The 18755-nt window shown below is 39.8% G+C and overlaps 1 protein-coding gene across 2 annotated transcripts in view; it reads right to left on the reverse strand.

The window, feature by feature from the left end:
• USP15 (ubiquitin specific peptidase 15) overlaps window positions 1-18755 on the reverse strand; it is a 112848-nt gene that overhangs the window by 49971 nt on the left and 44122 nt on the right. For both annotated transcript variants that reach the window (XM_075857007.1, XM_075857008.1), the window contains exons 7-14: window positions 13532-13676; window positions 12706-12879; window positions 11317-11475; window positions 4403-4627; window positions 2592-2675; window positions 2416-2510; window positions 849-1040; window positions 523-638 (exon numbers count right to left, since the gene is read on the reverse strand). In XM_075857007.1, coding sequence (XP_075713122.1) covers window positions 523-638; window positions 849-1040; window positions 2416-2510; window positions 2592-2675; window positions 4403-4627; window positions 11317-11475; window positions 12706-12879; window positions 13532-13676 — 1190 coding nt within the window. The remainder of the gene's footprint in view (window positions 1-522; window positions 639-848; window positions 1041-2415; window positions 2511-2591; window positions 2676-4402; window positions 4628-11316; window positions 11476-12705; window positions 12880-13531; window positions 13677-18755) is intronic.

Below are 18755 nucleotides of genomic sequence, written 5' to 3' on the forward strand. Positions count from 1 at the left end.
TAATAGAAAGGGCATGGTCACACGGCATATGTTTGAGGAAGAAAAATATGAGGCTGACTTCAAGAGAAAACCGCCTCTGAATCCAGTTTTTTTCGGAGCTGATTTTCAAAGCGTTTTCGATGTTTGCAAGTGTATCCAAAGCACATTTCGTGGCGTTTATTTTTAAGCATTTTTTTAAATGAGAAATAGAAAAAAAACAGCTTGTGAAACACTTCAAGAAGCGACGTCAATTCTTTTTTTACGAAGCGTTTTTAATTCAGTGGCATAAAAATATATTTCATGTGAACTACACAGTGCATTTCTGATTGAAATCAATGGGGCGCCGTTTCCAGGAATATTTCAAGTGCATTTTGGAACATAATATGAGTGCTTTAGACGTCAAAACACGCTTGAAAATAAGCCGTGTGAAAATACCCTAAGTGATTAAAACAATAACCAATTCACCAATTACAACCAGTCCATTTTTAGTGACGTTGTGCCAATGCGTTATCTGAAATCTTTCCTTTAATTTATATTACTTACTTGGGGAACCCTCTTCATGGATACCATTTGGGCCATTCCCATTTATAGTATGTTCTTTATTACAGTGTAAAGGACCATCATTTTCCTCACTGTCGTTTGTGATTTTTACATATCGGCTAAAAGCAGCAGAAAATAAAGGGAGAAAGTAAAGTCACACACAAAGAGCAATAGATTGGCAGTTCTCCATAGACCATCTCCAGCACCAGACTTATTGATTGTGTAATTACAACAGTTGGATATTTGGAAACTAGCCACCAACAGATGAACAGTTTGAAACGTCGACTTAAACTAGGTATTCAGTGATTTTCGAGCTTTCTAATACATACCACATCCTTACTAAAAGAAGGTTATACAGCTTATCTTCGGTGATGTTTCTAGGCACGGTTAAAAGAAAAGGTTGGCCAAACAATGTTGATCCGTGGTGATGGCTGTAACTAGTATGACGAAACTTCTCTCGCAAATAAATAGGAATTATGACTTGTTCTGTATCTTCTGTCCTGTTGATGGACGTTTCAAATCTGAAATATGAAGTATATAGTTAGATAAAACACAAACACTTAAGCTTTTGTATTTTATGCTGTATTTTGAGATTTTATTGTACTTTTAATTTGGAATAGAGGTAGAACAGTATAAAGTGGGTTCAAAACATAAGTACAATAAAGGTAAGTACCCCAAAAGGTAAACTATTAAATGCGGGGAACACAAGAAGTAGTTGAGACGAGCACCCTTCAGACCCAGCATAGGCCCGATCAAGAAAGATTAACTACAGGATCAAAGAAGAGGCCCTAGGAGACGTACAGCGATAGAAAGGTACTCGATAGCTCAAGAACAAAACACTTGATTGTTAAACTCACAGCAAAGGGTATAAGCTTTTGTTTTTTTTTATTTATTTGAATCTGCACTTTTATTTTTGACTTGCGGACACAAAATCATTGATATACCAAATGTAATTGAGGGATCTATTATTGAGCGGGAACACAACTTTTCCTCAGGGTCTGTAAATCGATTTTTTTTTTAATAAATTTGCGGCTATGGATTAAATGTGCCAAAACTCAATTTTGGCTGCAGTTATTCAAAAATGTAATAGAAAATGTCATTAGATATAAGATCCAGTTCTTCAGCTGCAGTAAAAAAATAAAATACATAAACAATCTCTATTTAGCAGTCAAGATAATAACTTTCCAGACGATTACGTGTTTTACGCGCTAACGCTCTTAGTCATTTTTTTTTAGCTTGACTGCAGGAAAAAATAATCCTTTTTACTGCAACTGGAGTGCTGGATCTTCTCAGCTCTGATGTTAGCCCTGCCACTAATCCATTGTTTTGATGACCCCCCACAGAGGACCCTAAAATTTCATGCTGGAATACTACAGCTAAAGTGTGAGCATATTACTGCTATCGGTTTACAAAAATAATTTAGTACATGTTTTAGCACTTTGCTACATAGTTTTTTTTCTACTAAAATACATGTCTAAACTTGAATGGGACGGAGACGCAGAGAGCAGCGGTACCAGGCACAACCACAAGTGTATGTACTACGCCTGAGTAAACAATGAAGGGGCTGCATCAATGGTGTTTTGTTGCTTCTCTCTCATGACTCCACCTGACATGTCTAGTGCCGGTGGAAACATATGCACAGTAGCTCAGTTCCACCGCCCAGATCCTGCTGTACATGGGCAGCAGAGCGATTCCAACTATTGTACCGGACAGACCATTAGAATCGGTGCACTACAAGCATCTTCTTCTCACCAGCAGTGGACACATTCAGTGGATGTTCTGAGGAGGGAATCAAAAGAATACCAGGTGGCGCAACAACAAGTAGGAACAATTTTTCTTTCAAAAACTTCCAATTTAAACATTTATCTTTTGCGAAGAGCACACACACGAACTTACACATAAATATCATCACGCTCCATAATGCTACTCAAGTTTTCATCCATAGCAAATATTCTGTGAAATCTATGATTGTAAATATCTGTGACCACCATCTGAAAATAAAAACAATTAGTCCTATTATTAGAATATAAAGAGCTGCCGACAAAAAAAATAAAAGTCTCCATAATGCATACCTTCTCTGGTGGAATATCAGATAGTGAAGACAGTGCTGTGCAAAGGTCCATAATATTTCCAATCTTTGGAACTACTACTTTGTACTAAAAGAAGACAACAAACAAATACATGAAAATAAAAATGCTCAATAAAAGTAATATTTTAATTCTGAAATCCGTTTGCAATGAATCCCTTCATGGAGCACTCCAGTCAAAACCTGTATACTATGTTATACCTAGTGCAGGGATTCAAAGAACACCACAGAAAGACATATGCACCACCACCAAAGGCGATGTGGATGGGTTGTCCAGTGTTTCTTTAACACCCAAGGCATTGTGGGCCCTAAAAGCATAGACACCTTTCAGAGATTTTCTATACCTGCTAGATTAATGGCAATCATTTTTTCGTCTAGTATTTTTTTATTTCTTTTTTTACAATTAGTTTTAATGTTTTGCTTTTGTAGAATTAGTGGGATTTTAGTGTGTAACGAATAGTGCCGTTTTTTTTTTCCAAGTAAAATTTTTTTTTGGATGACAAACAAATTTCAGATTAGCTAGATTTAGCGATCAGTTTTAAGTTATGAGTAAACAGACAGGACCACACATTACTTGAGCATGCCCTGAAAGGCCATTATTTAATGTAGACAATTTACTCGTTTTTTACTGAGGTCTAAAGCGGTCTATGTACATTAAATAGAAGGCAGATGGCACTTTATCAGGCCTATCATTTAGATGGTCATCTTAAATACATTTCTGAAAAAGTAGACTAGTATATAGTCAGACAATGGGCCCAAAAATATTTGATGTTTACAAAAAAAAATCCTAAAAGAAGAAAAAGAGGAAAGGAAAATTTTGATACACATGCACGCATTAACAGTCACCATTGGCCAACAATAATTCGGGGAACTAAAACAGCCAACAAATTTAAAATAGTCAACCTAATTTTAGGAATACATGTACTGGGTGTCAAGAATCATACAAAATCATTCATATATTTTCTACCAAACCGTTGTCTGAAAAAATGTAAAAATCAGCAATTATAGTAAAATTCCATCCAACGTGTGTGGACATGTTTATACTTTAGTGACGTCTAATGATATCATCTAAATTTTGATTGACACTGAACATCATCAGTACATGTTCTTTACAGATGATGAATCAATAAGGGATGCTGGGAAGGAAGCAGAGTGCAGTTCTATATGACTGGACTATAAAAAATTTAATTTTAGATTACTAAATTAATATTTAGGCTTTTTTACATAGATGAACAGGAAAACACTCTTAAAGCTAAGTGCACATCTGTGTTTGAAACTCTGTTAAATTAAAATGGGTCGTATTGGGTGCCGTTGGTGTTTGTGATGTGACGAATTCTGCACTGTTATTTTTGTTGTTCTGCTCCTATGATGGAACAGAACAACGAAAATTAAAACCAGTGACGTGATTGGTGCTCATTTGCCCCTTTCACATGGAGCAATGATTGCTTATATATAGGGATAAGCAAACATTACTCCATTCGCTCGTCCCCATACATTTTTATCATGTCGGCAGCACATCTCCCTATTAAGACAGGGAGGTGTGCTGCCGACAACGATGATTTTTAATGCTGCATAAACAAGCAGATCAGTTGATGAACGAGCGTTTACACAGGGCAATGATCTGGAACGAGCGTTCATATGAATGCTCGTCTGCCCGTTTGTAATAGGGCCTTTAGCCTAAATGTGAACACAAACCTATATTCATTACAAATAGTAAGCACAAGATATCTTAATGCATCACCTTGAAATTGTGTGGATGCTTATCTCATTACAAGCACTGAATGTCTCATATCTTACCTGCATAGGTTTGGCAAGGGGGTCCAATCTAACAAGATATACTTCCAATGTGCGTTCTTTTTTCATCGGTAGTGGAAGTGTTAGGTAACAAAAGGGATCAAACGTCACAGAAATTTTAGCACATTCTGGACAAACTAATGTGGATTTAAATAAACCATGAAATATATCAACAATAATGGAGTCATTTCTTTTTACATGGTTCTCCCAGGCTTCTTCAGCAACTACCTGTAATGCACGAAAACGCGGTGTAAGTGTTTAAAAAAAAAAAAAGACTAACGGCTCATGGCGTCGTCGTGTAATAATCACATGAGATATATATATATATATATTATATATATATATAGAGGAGGGGTGAACCCATCACTCACAAGAGACTTAAGATCAGGCTATGTGCATGTTACCACAAAGGATCAATTCCCTCCTTGACTTGTAATGGATAGGCAAAAAAAAAAAAATAGAACCAAGTAACAGCACCAGGACTTCACTTTTAATAGGAGAATTGTGGATTTATTCACCACAAAGTGAAAAAAAAGTGAGCAACGTTTCGATTCAAGCCTTGAGAAAGGTTCAGATGTGAACCGAAGCGTTGCTCATTTTTTGAAGCCTTGGTGCGGTTACTTGGAGATAATACATATTATATATATATATATATACACACACAAAAATAATGTTACATCTGTGTGTGAGTTATTTCTACCTAACATCCATCATGGTACAAAACACAATAGGGGTGATTTATCAAAATTAAAAAGTAGAGCAGTTGCCTATAGCAACCAATCAGGTTGCTTCTTTCAAAAGCTGGAATCTGATTTGTTGCTATATGAAACGGATCCACTTTCCTTTGCATTAGTTTTGATACATCTGTTGAAACAAACAAGGATTTTGAGATTGGTTCCCTTGACTGCAAAGTTTACATATACTTTGAGGAGCTGCTAGAGCCACATCTTTATGAATAGTGCATACTTCTTGTATCTGGCAACAGCACACCATTAACCCCTTCAAGACTGAGCCTGTTTTGGCCTTTTTCAAATCTGACATGTGTCACTTTATGTGGTAATAACTCTGGAACGCTTTTACCTATCCAAGCGATTCTGAGAATGTTTTCTCGTGACATATTGTACTTTTTGTCAGTGAAAAAATTTGGTTGATAAATTCAATAATTCAATATTTATTTGTAAAAAACACCAAGACTTGAAAAAAATGTGAAAAATTAGCATTCTTCAAAATTTAAATGTATCTGCTTGTAAGAGATAGTAATACCACACAAAATAGTTACTAGTTTACACATACCTCCCAACCGTCCCGGATCAGGTGGGACAGTCCCGGTTTCTCACCGCTGTCCCGCCATCCCGAGCGGTATGCAAAATGTCCTGCTGGGCGCTGCAGCTGAATCAAAACAGCTGATCGGCGCTGACAGGCGCCCTGCATGCCAGACGACTGCAGCAGCGATCAAAAGAAGGCAGGAGTCTTGCGGCGGTGTTCTCACTGGGATCGATGCCGGCACGGGAGTGGACCAGTCCAGTCCCCTGACTGGTCATCTGACCTCACCGGTCAGGTGACCAGTCAGTTGACTGGACTGGTCCACTCCCGGGCCGGCATCGACACCAGTGAGAACGCCGCCGCAAGACTCCTGCCTTCTTCTGACGGTGAGTGAAAGCAGAGCGGAGAGTGGCAGCAGTAAGGCCGGCTACCTCTTATAAGGGGGCTGTGCGTGGAGCTCTCAACAGGGGGGCTGTGCGTGGCGCTCTCTACAGGGGGGGCTGTGCGTGGCGCTATCTACGGGGGGGCTGTGCGTGGCGCTATCTACGGGGGGGCTGTGCGTGGCGCTATCTACGGGGGGGCTGTGCGTGGCGCTATCTACGGGGGGGGGCTGTGCGTGGCGCTATGTACGGGGGGGCTGTGCGTGGCGCTATGTACGGGGGGGCTGTGCGTGGCGCTATGTACGGGGGGGCTGTGCGTGGCGCTATGTACGGGGGGGCTGTGCGTGGCGCTATGTACGGGGGGGACTGTGCGTGGCGCTATGTACGGGGGGGACTGTGCGTGGCGCTATCTACGGGGGGGGCTGTGCGTGGCGCTATCTACGGGGGGGGCTGTGCGTGGCGCTATCTACAGGGGGGCTGTGCGTGGCGCTATCTACAGGGGGGCTGTGCGTGGCGATATCTACAGGGGGCTGTGCGTGGCGCTATCTACAGGGGGGCTGTGCGTGGCGCTATCTACAAGGGGGGCTGTGCGTGGCGCTATCTACAAGGGGGGCTGTGCGTGGCGCTATCTACAAGGGGGGCTGTGCGTGGCGCTATCTACAGGGGGGCTGTGCGTGGCGCTATCTACAGGGGGGCTGTGCGTGGCGCTATCTACAGGGGGCTGTGCGTGGCGCTATCTACAGGGGGGCTGTGTGTGGCGCTATCTGCAGGGGGGGCTGTGTGTGGCGCTATCTACAGGGGGGGCTGTGTGTGGCGCCATCTACAGGGGGGGCTGTGTGTGGCGCCATCTACAGGGGGGGCTGTGTGTGGCGCCATCTACAGGGGGGGCTGTGTGTGGCGCTATCTACAGGGGGGGCTGTGTGTGGCGCTATCTACAGGGGGGCTCTGGTGGATTATTTTTCCATTGACCGGTAGCAAAACTGGAAAAAAAAATCCCCCTCATGTAACTCTGCTACCTGTCAATTGAAAAGTCATCAACCACAGGGTCTCCCTCTTGACTTTCATTGTTCTCAGCCTTTTGGTTTGTCCTGAAGCTGCTGCCGTGATGAGCAAATGTTATACCAAAGATAGGAAAAGGAACATAAAGACGACATAACCGGATCCATAATATCTGTGATATCCAGACAGTCTAGATATCCGCAGTGACAATGTGTGCGTGTTATTTGCAGAAGGATCTGGCCGTGATTTGATGGGTTTATGCCGGATATTGGACGTGGTTAGGGGCGTGGCTTAAAATGTCCCTCTTTTCCGAATTCAAAAGTTGGGAGGTATGGTTTACATTTCCAATATGTCTACTTTATGTTTGCATCATTTTTTGAACACACTTTTATTTTTCTAGGACGTTACAAGGCTAATAACTTCCTCACATTTTCAAGAATATTTCAAACGGCAATTTTTTCAGTGACCAGTTCAGTTCTGAAGTGGCTTTGAGGGCCTTATAGATTAGAAAGTCCCCATAAATGACCCCATTTTGAAAACTGCATCCCTCAAAGTATTCAAAACAGCATTCAGAAAGTGTTTTAACCCTTTAGGCGTTTCACAGGAATGAAAGCAAAGTAGAGGTGAAATTGACAAATGTCATTTTTTTTTACAAAATTAATTTGTAATAAAAAAAAAAATCTGTACCACAGAAGAGAAATGCAACTTAATATTTATTGCCCAGATTCTGTATTTTTTAGAAATATCCCACATGTGGCCCTAGTGTGCTACTGGACTGAAACACAGGCCTCAGAAGCAAAGGAGCACCTAGTGGATTTAGGGGCCTCCTTTTTTTAGAATATATTTTAGGTACCATGTCAGGTTTGAATAGGTCTTGTGGTGCCAAAAAAGTGGAAACCCCCCAAAAGTGAGCATTTTGGCAACTACACCCCCCTCAAGGAACTTATCTAGGGGTGTAGTTAGCATTTTGACCCCACAATATTTTTTCTAAGTTTATTTGAATTAGTATGTGAAAAAAACGTAATTTTTTAAAATTTTTACTAGGAATAAAGGAGAAAAAGCACCCCAACATTTGTAAAATATGTAAAGCAATTTCTCCCGATTATTGCAATACCCCATATGTGGTAATAAACTGCTGTTTGGACCCACAGCATGGCTCAGAAGAGAAGAAGCACCATTTGGATTTTGCTGGAATAGTTTTCAGTGCCGTGTCACGTTTGCAATGTACTGGAGGGACGAAAACAGTGGAAACCCCCCCAAGAGTGACCCCATTTTGTAAAATACACCCCTCAAGGAATTTTTCTAGGGGTAAATTAGCATTTTGACCCCACAGTTGTTTTGCTGAATTCATTGGAATTAGTCTGTAAAGGTAAAAATCTACTTTTTACAAGGAATAAAGGAGAAAAAGCACCCCAACATTTGTAAAACAATTTCTCCCGATTATGGAAATATGCCAAATTGCGGTAATAAACTGCTGTTTGGACTCACAGCGGGGCTTAGAAGCGAAGGAGCGCTATTTGGCTTTTGGAGCTCAAATTTAGCTGAAATGGTTTTCGGGTGCCATGTAGAATTTGCAAAACAGTGGAAACCACACAAAAGTGACACTATTTCGCAAACTACTCCACTTAAGGATTCTATCTAGGGGTATATTGAGCATTTTGACCCCACAGGTCCTTTGCAGAATTTATTAGAATTCGGCCGTGAAAATTAATATCAACATTATTTCCATTAAAATATTGATTATTTCAATTTGACAAAGGATAAAAGGAGGAAAAAGCACCCCAACATTTGTAAAGCAATTTCTCCCGAATACGGCAATATGTGGTCATAAATGTTTTTTCATTAGAAAGTAATTAAACCTTTCCAGACTGATCCATTTTTGCTTTTTCTTTTTTCACTCCCCGCTTTCCAAGAGCCATAACTTCTTTATTTTCCCGTCAATAGAGTAGTGTGAGGGCTTATTTTTTGCGGAACGAGCTACAGTTTTTGTTAGTACAATTTTTTGGCACATAAAACTTTGAGCGCTTTTTATTAAATTTTTTGGTAGAGCCAAGGTGACCAAAAAATAGCGATTTTGCAGTTTTAAATTCTTTATTTTTAACGTTGCGTTTACCGCGCGAGTTAAATAATGCTATATTGTAATAGTTTGGACTTTTACAGACACAGCGATACCAATTTTGTGTATTTTTGTACCTTAGAGAAAAAAAAAATGTGAAAAGGTTTTCTTTCACTAATAATAATTTACTTTTGTTTTACACGTTTTATTAGTCCCCCTAGGGGACATGATCCAGCAATCAGTAGATAGCTGGTACAATACACTGCAATATTAATGTACCACAGGAGCCTGTGAAAATTACAATATACTGCAACAACGCGATCGCTGTTCCTGTCCGTTAGTCCCGGGTGTCAGCTGTAATACAAAGCTGACACCCGCAGCGTATGGCGCGGGCTCAGCGCGTGAGCCCGCTCCATACATCACCCCCCACACCACGACATGCTATTAAGTCGTGGTGCGCAAAGGGATTAATGCACAACTTATGGGGTGGAGTGAAAATTGCAATTTTCCGCCGATATGCCATTTTAGTGCACTATATGTTATGCCCAGTTTGTGCCATTGAAGACAAATACCTCATAAAACATTAACCGGGTTCTCCCGGGTATGGCGATGCCATGTCTGTGGACGTAAACTGCTGTTTGGGCACGCTGTAGGGCTCAAAACGGAAGGGGCGGCATTTGGCTTTTGGAGCGCAGATTTAGCTTGGTAGTAGTTCTGTTTGCCGTTTTGCTGGTATTTGAGTTTATAAGGTGGGGGCAAATGTAATCTGTGCGGAGTACATCAGGGCATAATAAGAGGGTATAATAATGGGGTAAATAAATAATAATCCGCAGATATGTGGCCAGTGTCGCATAGAATATGGCGATGCTTATTATTCTTCACCGGAGCTGTGTGAGGGTTTATTTGTTGCATGACAATCTGTACTTTTCATTGGTACCATTTTGGGGTACATGCGATTTTTTTGATCACTTTTAATTCCATTTTTTGGCAAGCAAGGTGACCAAAAACCATAAATTCTGACAATGGTTTTTATTATTATTTTTTTTATGGCGTTCACCCTGGGCTATAAATGACATTTTACTTTGTTCTGTGGGTCGGTACAATTACGGCGAGACCAGATGTATATAGTTTTTTTTTTATGTTTTGCAGCGTTTGCGCAATAAAATCACTTATTTATAAAATAATTTATTTTGTGTCACCGTATTCTGAGAGTCATAACTTTTTTATTTTTCAGTAAAAAAAGCTGTGTAAGGGCTTGTTTTTTTGCGGGACGGGTTGTAGTTTTTATTGGTACTCTTTTGGCGTGCATGCGACTTTTTGATCACTTTTTATTGTATATTTTGGGAGGGGTGGTGATCAAAAAAATAGTGATTCTGGCATTGTGTTACTTTTTTTTGCGGTGTTCATCGTGGGGGAAAAATAAGTTGGGGTCGTTACGAACGCGGTGATATCAAATATGTGTACAATAACGTGTTCATTTTTTTCCTATAATAAAATACTTATTCTAGGAAAAAAAGCATTTTTGTTTATGTAAATTATAATTTTTATTTATACACTTTTTTTAAAACATTTTTATAATTTTTTTTTACTTGTTCCACTAGGGCACATTTAGACTTGCAGCTTTGATCGCTGCTAGAACACATTACACTACCTACATGGTGTAATGTGTTCTGCCATTGTGACGTGACAGTCAGTCACGCGACATCTTGAAGATCCGGATCAGGTATGGATGGGCGGACGGGGGGGGTGCTGGCCCTTATTTAGACAATTTCTCTCTTCTCTCACAGAATATATTCTGAGAGAGAGCAAACCGCCGCTGTTTTTACAGCGATCGCCGTTATTCGTTGAATAACTGCGATCACGTGACCGGGGACTGGACAAAACGGTCCTCGGTCTGTGCTCGGAGGCCTCAGCTACCTCCGTAGTGGAGTTCACAGAGTTTAAGCGCCTCCGGGGGCGTTATCTTATGCCAAAGTGCCGCCGTGAAAAGGCGGCGTTCTGGCATAAGTACCCTTAATGGCCGCCGTGCAAACACGTATATGCGGTCATTAAGGGGTTAAAAGGTGAGCAGGCCAATATTGCCCATTGCATTGTTGCTCATGCGGCACTAATCATTGGAGCCCTCACACTTTTGTTTGGTTGCATAGTGAACTATAATAATACCGACACTAAACCAGATATCATAGCACTTAGAGATGGAATCCTTAAAAGAAAAATACCTTGTCTGGCCTTCCATCTGCATCCTTAAGTTGGATGTAAGGCTTCTTTCGAATTCGATTTAAATCTTCATGTAAGCCATCTAATAAGAAAGCGAGTAGTTCTTGACAATCCTGCTGTTGATAACCGGAAAATTGAGGTGCAAATCGGCCTACCTGAGTCTGTAAGAAAGGGAAAAATAATTTCTGCTCAATTAAAAGGCCATCTTAACAGAGTGAAAGTTAAATACAGAGCATAGTTCTTCAGTTTTAAGATTCTGACTATATTAACACTTTCCTGTCCACCCCATGTAAATTAATAATGCCATCGTACCTGTTCCAGAAGCCAGTCAATTTACACGCTGTCTTTGACGGCATTGCTCACTCCTGCACAAAGTGCCATTGGCAGGATTGAGATGCCACACTGACAGCCCGATTCTGCAGTGACAGGAAACTGAAATAATCAGTTCCCTATCACAGATAACCACTGAACACAGCGTGCATATTGAGTACTGTATTCCAAAATGAAGATCACTGCTTCTAAATTTGGGCGATTGCAAGGGCACCCCGTGACATAATTATTGACATTACAGGGATTCCCTGTGCAAAGAGGGCTTGGAGGCATGCAGAGAAGACACGCTTTCTATTTTCTCTGCATACTGAACACGGATAACAGTGTTACCATTAGATCTCTGTTATCAGTAAGCTGTATATAGGGACAGCCGGCAAAGCTTAAATAATTTGGAGAGGGTGTTATAAAAAAAAAAAAAGCCCATACATAGTGTAGTATCAGGCGCAACAAATGTAGTCATAAAAAAAGGAAATCAGGAAAATGTGGCCAACTTATCTGTGTGGTTGTCTTTAGAGCCCATCAAAAGACTATAAAATCAGTTTAGGCTACATTCACACGAGTGTGACAGATTTACGCGCGTAGAAAACCCGCATTAAATCTGTCCGAGTGCATTATGCATCACTGTGCTTTGCGAGTGGCATGTGCTTTTCACGCACTCGCAAGCACTTCTTTTTTTCAATGTAATTGATGCATAAAACACGGATGTGCATTTGTGTGCGGTCCGTGGCTTTCACACACCCGTTAAATTCAATGGGCGACTAGGTGCGTGAAAACGCACCAATACAGGAAATGCAGTGAGTTTCACGCAACGGACACTCGCTGTGTGAGAACTCACGCATGTGTGAATAGCTGCATTGAAATCAATGGGGCCGTATGCTGCGTGTTGTTTCAACGCAGAGCACACTGACGAGATTCACGCTCGAGTGAATGAGCCCTTATACAGTGTCTCTGGGGTGAAGAAGTCGAGATAAGTAACTGGTAGAAAGCTTGTAGCACAGACTGTGGATGATACACGTTACCTTAATGGCCATTTATATAAGGAAATGAGAGGAAATACAAACCTTAAATGCTCTGGGAGTTACGTAGCTGTATTTCCCTGACCACATTTGCTTAATGAGCTCTGCATAAGACTTGGCGATTTCTCCTCTCATGCCTAAAGGGTTATCCAGGTTCAATTCATCTTGATACTTATCATTAAGAAAGTACTCAGTTAGTGGCGGAGTATTGCTCAAACACTGGAAAAATAAATGGTACAATCATGTAAAATATTTACTGCTCAGTTATACTACTTTGTGTGTATTACAACAGTACTTTGGGGAGGAGTAGCCCATGCACACATCGCTGCTATGTAATCAAACTGCACGCATCTATGTCTTGTCCCCACAGATCAACAATAAAGGTAAGTATTATTCAGCCTAAAGACGGCCATACACATTAGACCAACGTCGGCCGAATCCACAGATTTTGGCAGGATGCCCGACCATTGTATATGTGAATTAGAGGTTCGGCCAACGTTCGTTTGGTAGACATCAATAAAAAAAATTAGAAAAAAGGATCAGGCTTGTTGAATTTCAGAGATAACCCACCTAAGGCAGATTATTTCCCTGCTCCTATTGAGAATACATGCACACTCGGCCGAACCGAGAGTGAATATGTATGAGGAGGAATAGTTGTTGGCCGTACGGGCCTTTGGCCGACAGACATTGAGGATGAATGGCCACTTTAACTCAATTCTAGCCCTCCACTGATGCCAAGGTATTTTTCTCTTCACCACCACCCCTTCTCTGCATTTTTCAGGTAGTGAATAGGTCTAAATAGCTCATAATCAAGCTATAAATGTATTACCCGCTAGCGGTGAACAAAAGGATCAAAGGAACAATATTTTACCTGAATTGCAGAATTCATAAAACAAGTGTTCCCCAGATTACTTAAGCCACAAAGTCCTGGTTGCTCATTGTGTCTTCCCGGCTCAGAGTATTCATAGTTCTTGTAGGCAGCATATGAAGGTAGGCAATAGTTTGAATTTTTCACACTGAAAGAAGAAAATATGCATTGCTAAATGCAAATGTGATTAAAGTTAACAGAAATAATATTTACAAAAGAGAACTATTCTTCTACAGCATAGATTTCTACCTACAAATTGTATGTGTAGGCTCACAGCTCACTCGGTTTTCTATAGGTACATCAAATTTTAAACATTTAATGTTGGAACGTAACCAGCAGCATCTGATCATTGCAGAGTCAATACTCTGCTTTAGTTCTACAGTTTTAGTATTCAATATTGGCTATTTAATTACACGCGATACAGCGAAATTCCCAAGGTTGCTGATGCATCTCAAAGCCAATGCAATAAGAGAATTTAAAAGAACTATTTATAGCTATTTAACAAGGACAGTATGATCTAATGTTCACAAGCCGAAAACAGAGAAGACCAATGAAGGTTGCATAAATGTGTTCCATTTACGTAATCTATACATTTTATGCGACAGTGGGGAGACTTTTCACAGCGTACAACTCATCCAAAGACAAAAAATTCGCAACTAATAATACATCTGTATGGAATGGTTTAGAAAAGTCCAAACTTAAAAATAATCACGGTGAACACATTAATATTACTATACGCACAATAGATACAAAGAAGAATAATGAAATCCAGTTATATCATATCCGACCATTTAAAATAAATAAAGTGGCATCAACACATTCTCAGCAGGACTAGAAAGTACATATGAATAATTAAACAAGAATGTGCCATAATTCCATATCAAACGGTTAGTGAGAGTAAGGGACAACCATAGAACCCTGGTAAGTGATAGCCACAGTCTCCATGAAATAAAAGCTCAAGCGACAGAAAAAACAAAAACAAGCAAAGAAAAAATAAAAAACATAATAAAAAATCACTCTGCTCCGAGATCCAGGTCACTTTTCCCCTGCAGTAAGTGACAGGTAAGCGGCCAACAAGAGGCTGCCGACATGTCAGTCCTGCCAAAGAAATAGGTGAGGCCACCCGCTGGCGGTGAAGGGTAACAGCGAAGTAATTAGAGTGGCCCTCAAATAAAATAGCTCTACATCTATTCAAGTCAACCCTGTGTGTTTCGGTATAAACATGTAATGCCTCATCACGGGTATGAATTAATAAATGAAGTAGTTATTAAGTTGCCAATATGCAGACCATTTTCTCTAATACATAGGCAAAAGAAGATGAAACGCAGCAATGTGAAAAAATGGAACCTACTGCAAATCCTCTTAACGTCCAGAAAAGAATTGTATATAGAAATTTAATTTACTAGTGATATTGCTTATAAAAAAGTATAGGTATTTGCAGTTAAAATTCCCTCATAGGCAATGTAGCACATGACACAAAACCTCTGACGTCCAAATTTCTTTTGAAATAAGTGAAAAGTCTATGGGATTATCTAGTGAAACTGAAGCATATTGCACCAAATTGATCAAAACGTAGCAGAGTACATTTTCTGCGACTTACTAAGAACGTTACTGGACTAAAAATATAATAACAAACCCAGAGGCACATCATAGGGCATCATCGTTAAAAAGGAAAAAAAAAAAAAAAAAGAGAATACTACATATGGTTATGCTAACCTGAAGTTGTTGTGCTGGGGGCATATAGAAATGAAGGAGCTGCTGGCTGGAGTCCCTCTCAGGTAGTCTGTTGCTCAGTTTCATGTAGAAATGGAGAATGAAGAAAATTGTGGAATTTTCCTTGGTGCTGTTCTTATCAAGTAAGAGTCAATGTCGGAATAGTAGATAATAATATTCAAGATTTATCTTAGTGCAAAAAGATACGCGGTTTCAGGATCGGACAGGTTCCTTCCTCAGGCTTACATGTGTAATGCCTCAGGAAGGAACTTGTTCATTTCCGAAACGTGTAGCTTTTTACATTGGAAATAATGATTATTATTATTTCCTTGGCACTACTCATATGAAATAAGTTAGTCTGTGACGAACTGGTAAAGTCCACAATTTTCTTCATTCTCCATTTCACTTTTACCACAATCCGCAATAGAATTCTAGCTTATTTTGAGAGTAAATCTCCCCTAGTGTTCCCTGTGTAAAAGAGTCTTGTCTATATAGCAAATTGAGTGAATAAATTAATCAGAATGCAAAATATTATATTACTATATATTAGGCTGGGTTCACACAGTTTTTTGCAGGAGGAAAATCTGGCTCAAAATTCTGTTTGGAATTTTGAGGCATATTTTCGTCTGCCTGCATGCTGATTTTTGCAGCGTTTTTCACCCGCGGCCGTTGAGCGCCGCGGGCATAAAACGCAGCAAAATACGCTTTCTCTGCCTCCCATTGATGTAAATGCGAGGTCAGAGGCGTAAACGCCCGAAGATAGGGCATGTCCCTTCTTTTTCCTGTGAGACGGTTTTTCCACTCGCGGGAAAAAAAACGCCTCCGCCTCCCATTGAAATCAATGGGAGGCATTTTTCGGCCGTTTTTTGGCGCGGTTTCCTCGTAAAAAAAAAAACCTCTGTGAACTCCCCCTTATTATAAATTAAAACTAAAACAAGAGCATTTAAAATTATGACTAAACAAATGCAAAACACGCCAGCCAAACGCACATGTACGATAAATAAAGGTCAGTTAAGAATCCAAAAATGTTACTCTCAAAACCTGGTGATGAGATTACATTACTAGTTCTTTTAGAAAACAGAACAAAACAAAATCTGGATATTGCAGAACGCCGAGTAGAATATTACCATTGTACTTGGCTTCTTTCTTATGCATTAAAAATGCACATAACAGAAAATTATTTGAGAAATTTCCTACTATGGAATATACAAATATCAATAGAAAGCGCAGAATAGAAACACTGAAAAAAACAAACAACATTATGCAAAATATAGACCTGTGAGAAGATTTCAGGCTACAGGGACAACAGAGAAAAAAAAATGCTGAACGTGTACATTCTCAGCTTGTCTTATAAAAAATGCAATATAAAAATGTAATATAAAAATGCAAATTCACCGTCTTCACCAAGGCAGTAAAAATGACACTTTTATGTCCATTAAAATACAAATGACGCATTTAGGCACCGCGTCATATAGGTTCTGGCAATGAGACTTTATAATAATCCATTTATGATACCACGCTCACTTGCAGAAAGTTCATTTAAAGGGGATCTGTCACGGCAGTAAACCTCTTTAAATGAAAGGCTCTTGTTACATGCTGTAACTGTGTGAAGCCATTGGATGCTACGGCCACCACTGAACGGCCCTCCTAAACCGGCATTCAGGGAGACGAAAGAGAATAAACTCTTTGATATCACATACATGCAAATCAATTTCTTGTGGCTCCATGAACGGGAGTTGGGGGGCCGGTTCAGTGGGTCTATTACCATGCCAGTAAATTAACGAATTCTGGTAAAGGTCACTCTTATAACACAAGTATGTATTTCACAATGTTAGCTGTATATAGGCGAAAATAAAAATATGCATATACTCATCCTGATTGGTTCCAGTGTCGACAGTCCTGTGGTCCCCTGCCGGTGTTGATTTACATTGCTGCAGCAATGTTGTGTCTTCCGGACATCGGCCTGTGTAAAAGAGCCCGGAAATCCGCCAACAAAGGAGTAAACGCTCTTTTGTCAGCTAATCGGATCTTTTATGCGGCAGCAAAAGTCATTGTTGTCGGCAGCACATCTCTCCGTGTAAACAGGGGATGTGCGGTTGACAATGGTGCAAACTGTATGTGAGGAACAATTTTGATCATTCCCATACAATGCAATGATTGCCCCATGTAAATGGAGCAAAATGAGCGTCAATCCACGTGCCACATCGCCGATAGGCACTCGGCATAAATCTGTCAGCGTAAAAGGACCCTTACTATTACATCAGTAGCTAACACAATTTGTTAGACACTTTTCAAACTTCATGTAGTCATAATTAGTTTTGTGAGCAAATAAAGCCTGCCTTGCAATGACTGGTATTCCAAATAATCAGTTTTTTTTATATTTAAAAGTACATTACTGAAAGAATAATCTATAAAGCTACAAGACTGTCAAATGCAAGTAGTAACAACATGCATTCCAATAAATGGCACAGCAATAAAGAAAACAGACTGGGGGAAATAGATTGTGTCATTTTCAATTCTTTTGAAAAACAAATTCAAGAAACCGTTATTATTTGACTCCAAGCACATGCAGAATATTGTCTTAACTCGCTATTCGATTATACTTTTATTGCACAGAAAAATTAGACAGGAAATGTTCTCCTTTTTATTCACTGGAGACCAGTAAGTGGAATTTCTCAGATAGCATGCATGTTAATAGACATGTAGGTTGGCTTCCTTTTGCATCTTAAAGGGCCAGTATCACCTGTAAATTATGAGGATCATAAACAGCTATGTTTTTTCCCCAAAAAATACATTAAAATAAAGATGCACCTGGCCACATAGTGAGCAAACAATGCTTTTTTTTTTTTTTTGCTCTGTGCAATATAGAAAAATGTTGCTACCTGCCAACTGTGCACAAGTCAGCTGGCTGCCATTGATGGATTTAGGTTTTACTTTTATTTTAAATATGGGTTTGGAGCTTAATGCCAATGTCACCCAATCCGTAGCATGCCCTTGGAAAAAACATAATTTACAAATGCTTTTTTGGATATTTGCATTTTATTTTTACTAATAATTCCCAAGGACTGCTTCGTCTTCTAAAAAAAAAAAAAAAAAAAAAAAAAAAGTCTAACAGGGGTTGTCTCGATTCCCAACTCCCATGCGGCTGATGAAAAGAAAAGGTCTAGCTCGCAGATTATATCCAAAGCAAAAGCAGATGTTTTCCGGGGTTTTCAAGAACCGGATCTGCACTGATCAGCTGATCGCCATGACGGCTCCCATATGAAAGGGTTTGCGTGGTGAGAAAAACCCTTTAATATGAAATTAATGGATCTGAACAGTTGCTATGGGTAACACAGAGACCTTTTATGCACGTATCCTTTAATGCATATTTATGAGCACATATAGAGGGTTCATGAGCCATACAGGCCCACAATCCATTCAATGTACAATATGCACGGAATGCAAATAAGAATAACAGAAAACATGCTGCAAATATGATTGTATATTCATGGACAGGAGGGAGCAATGTGTA

This window comes from Rhinoderma darwinii, chromosome 3 (assembly GCF_050947455.1).
Source record: "Rhinoderma darwinii isolate aRhiDar2 chromosome 3, aRhiDar2.hap1, whole genome shotgun sequence".
Lineage (NCBI taxonomy): Eukaryota > Metazoa > Chordata > Amphibia > Anura > Rhinodermatidae > Rhinoderma > Rhinoderma darwinii.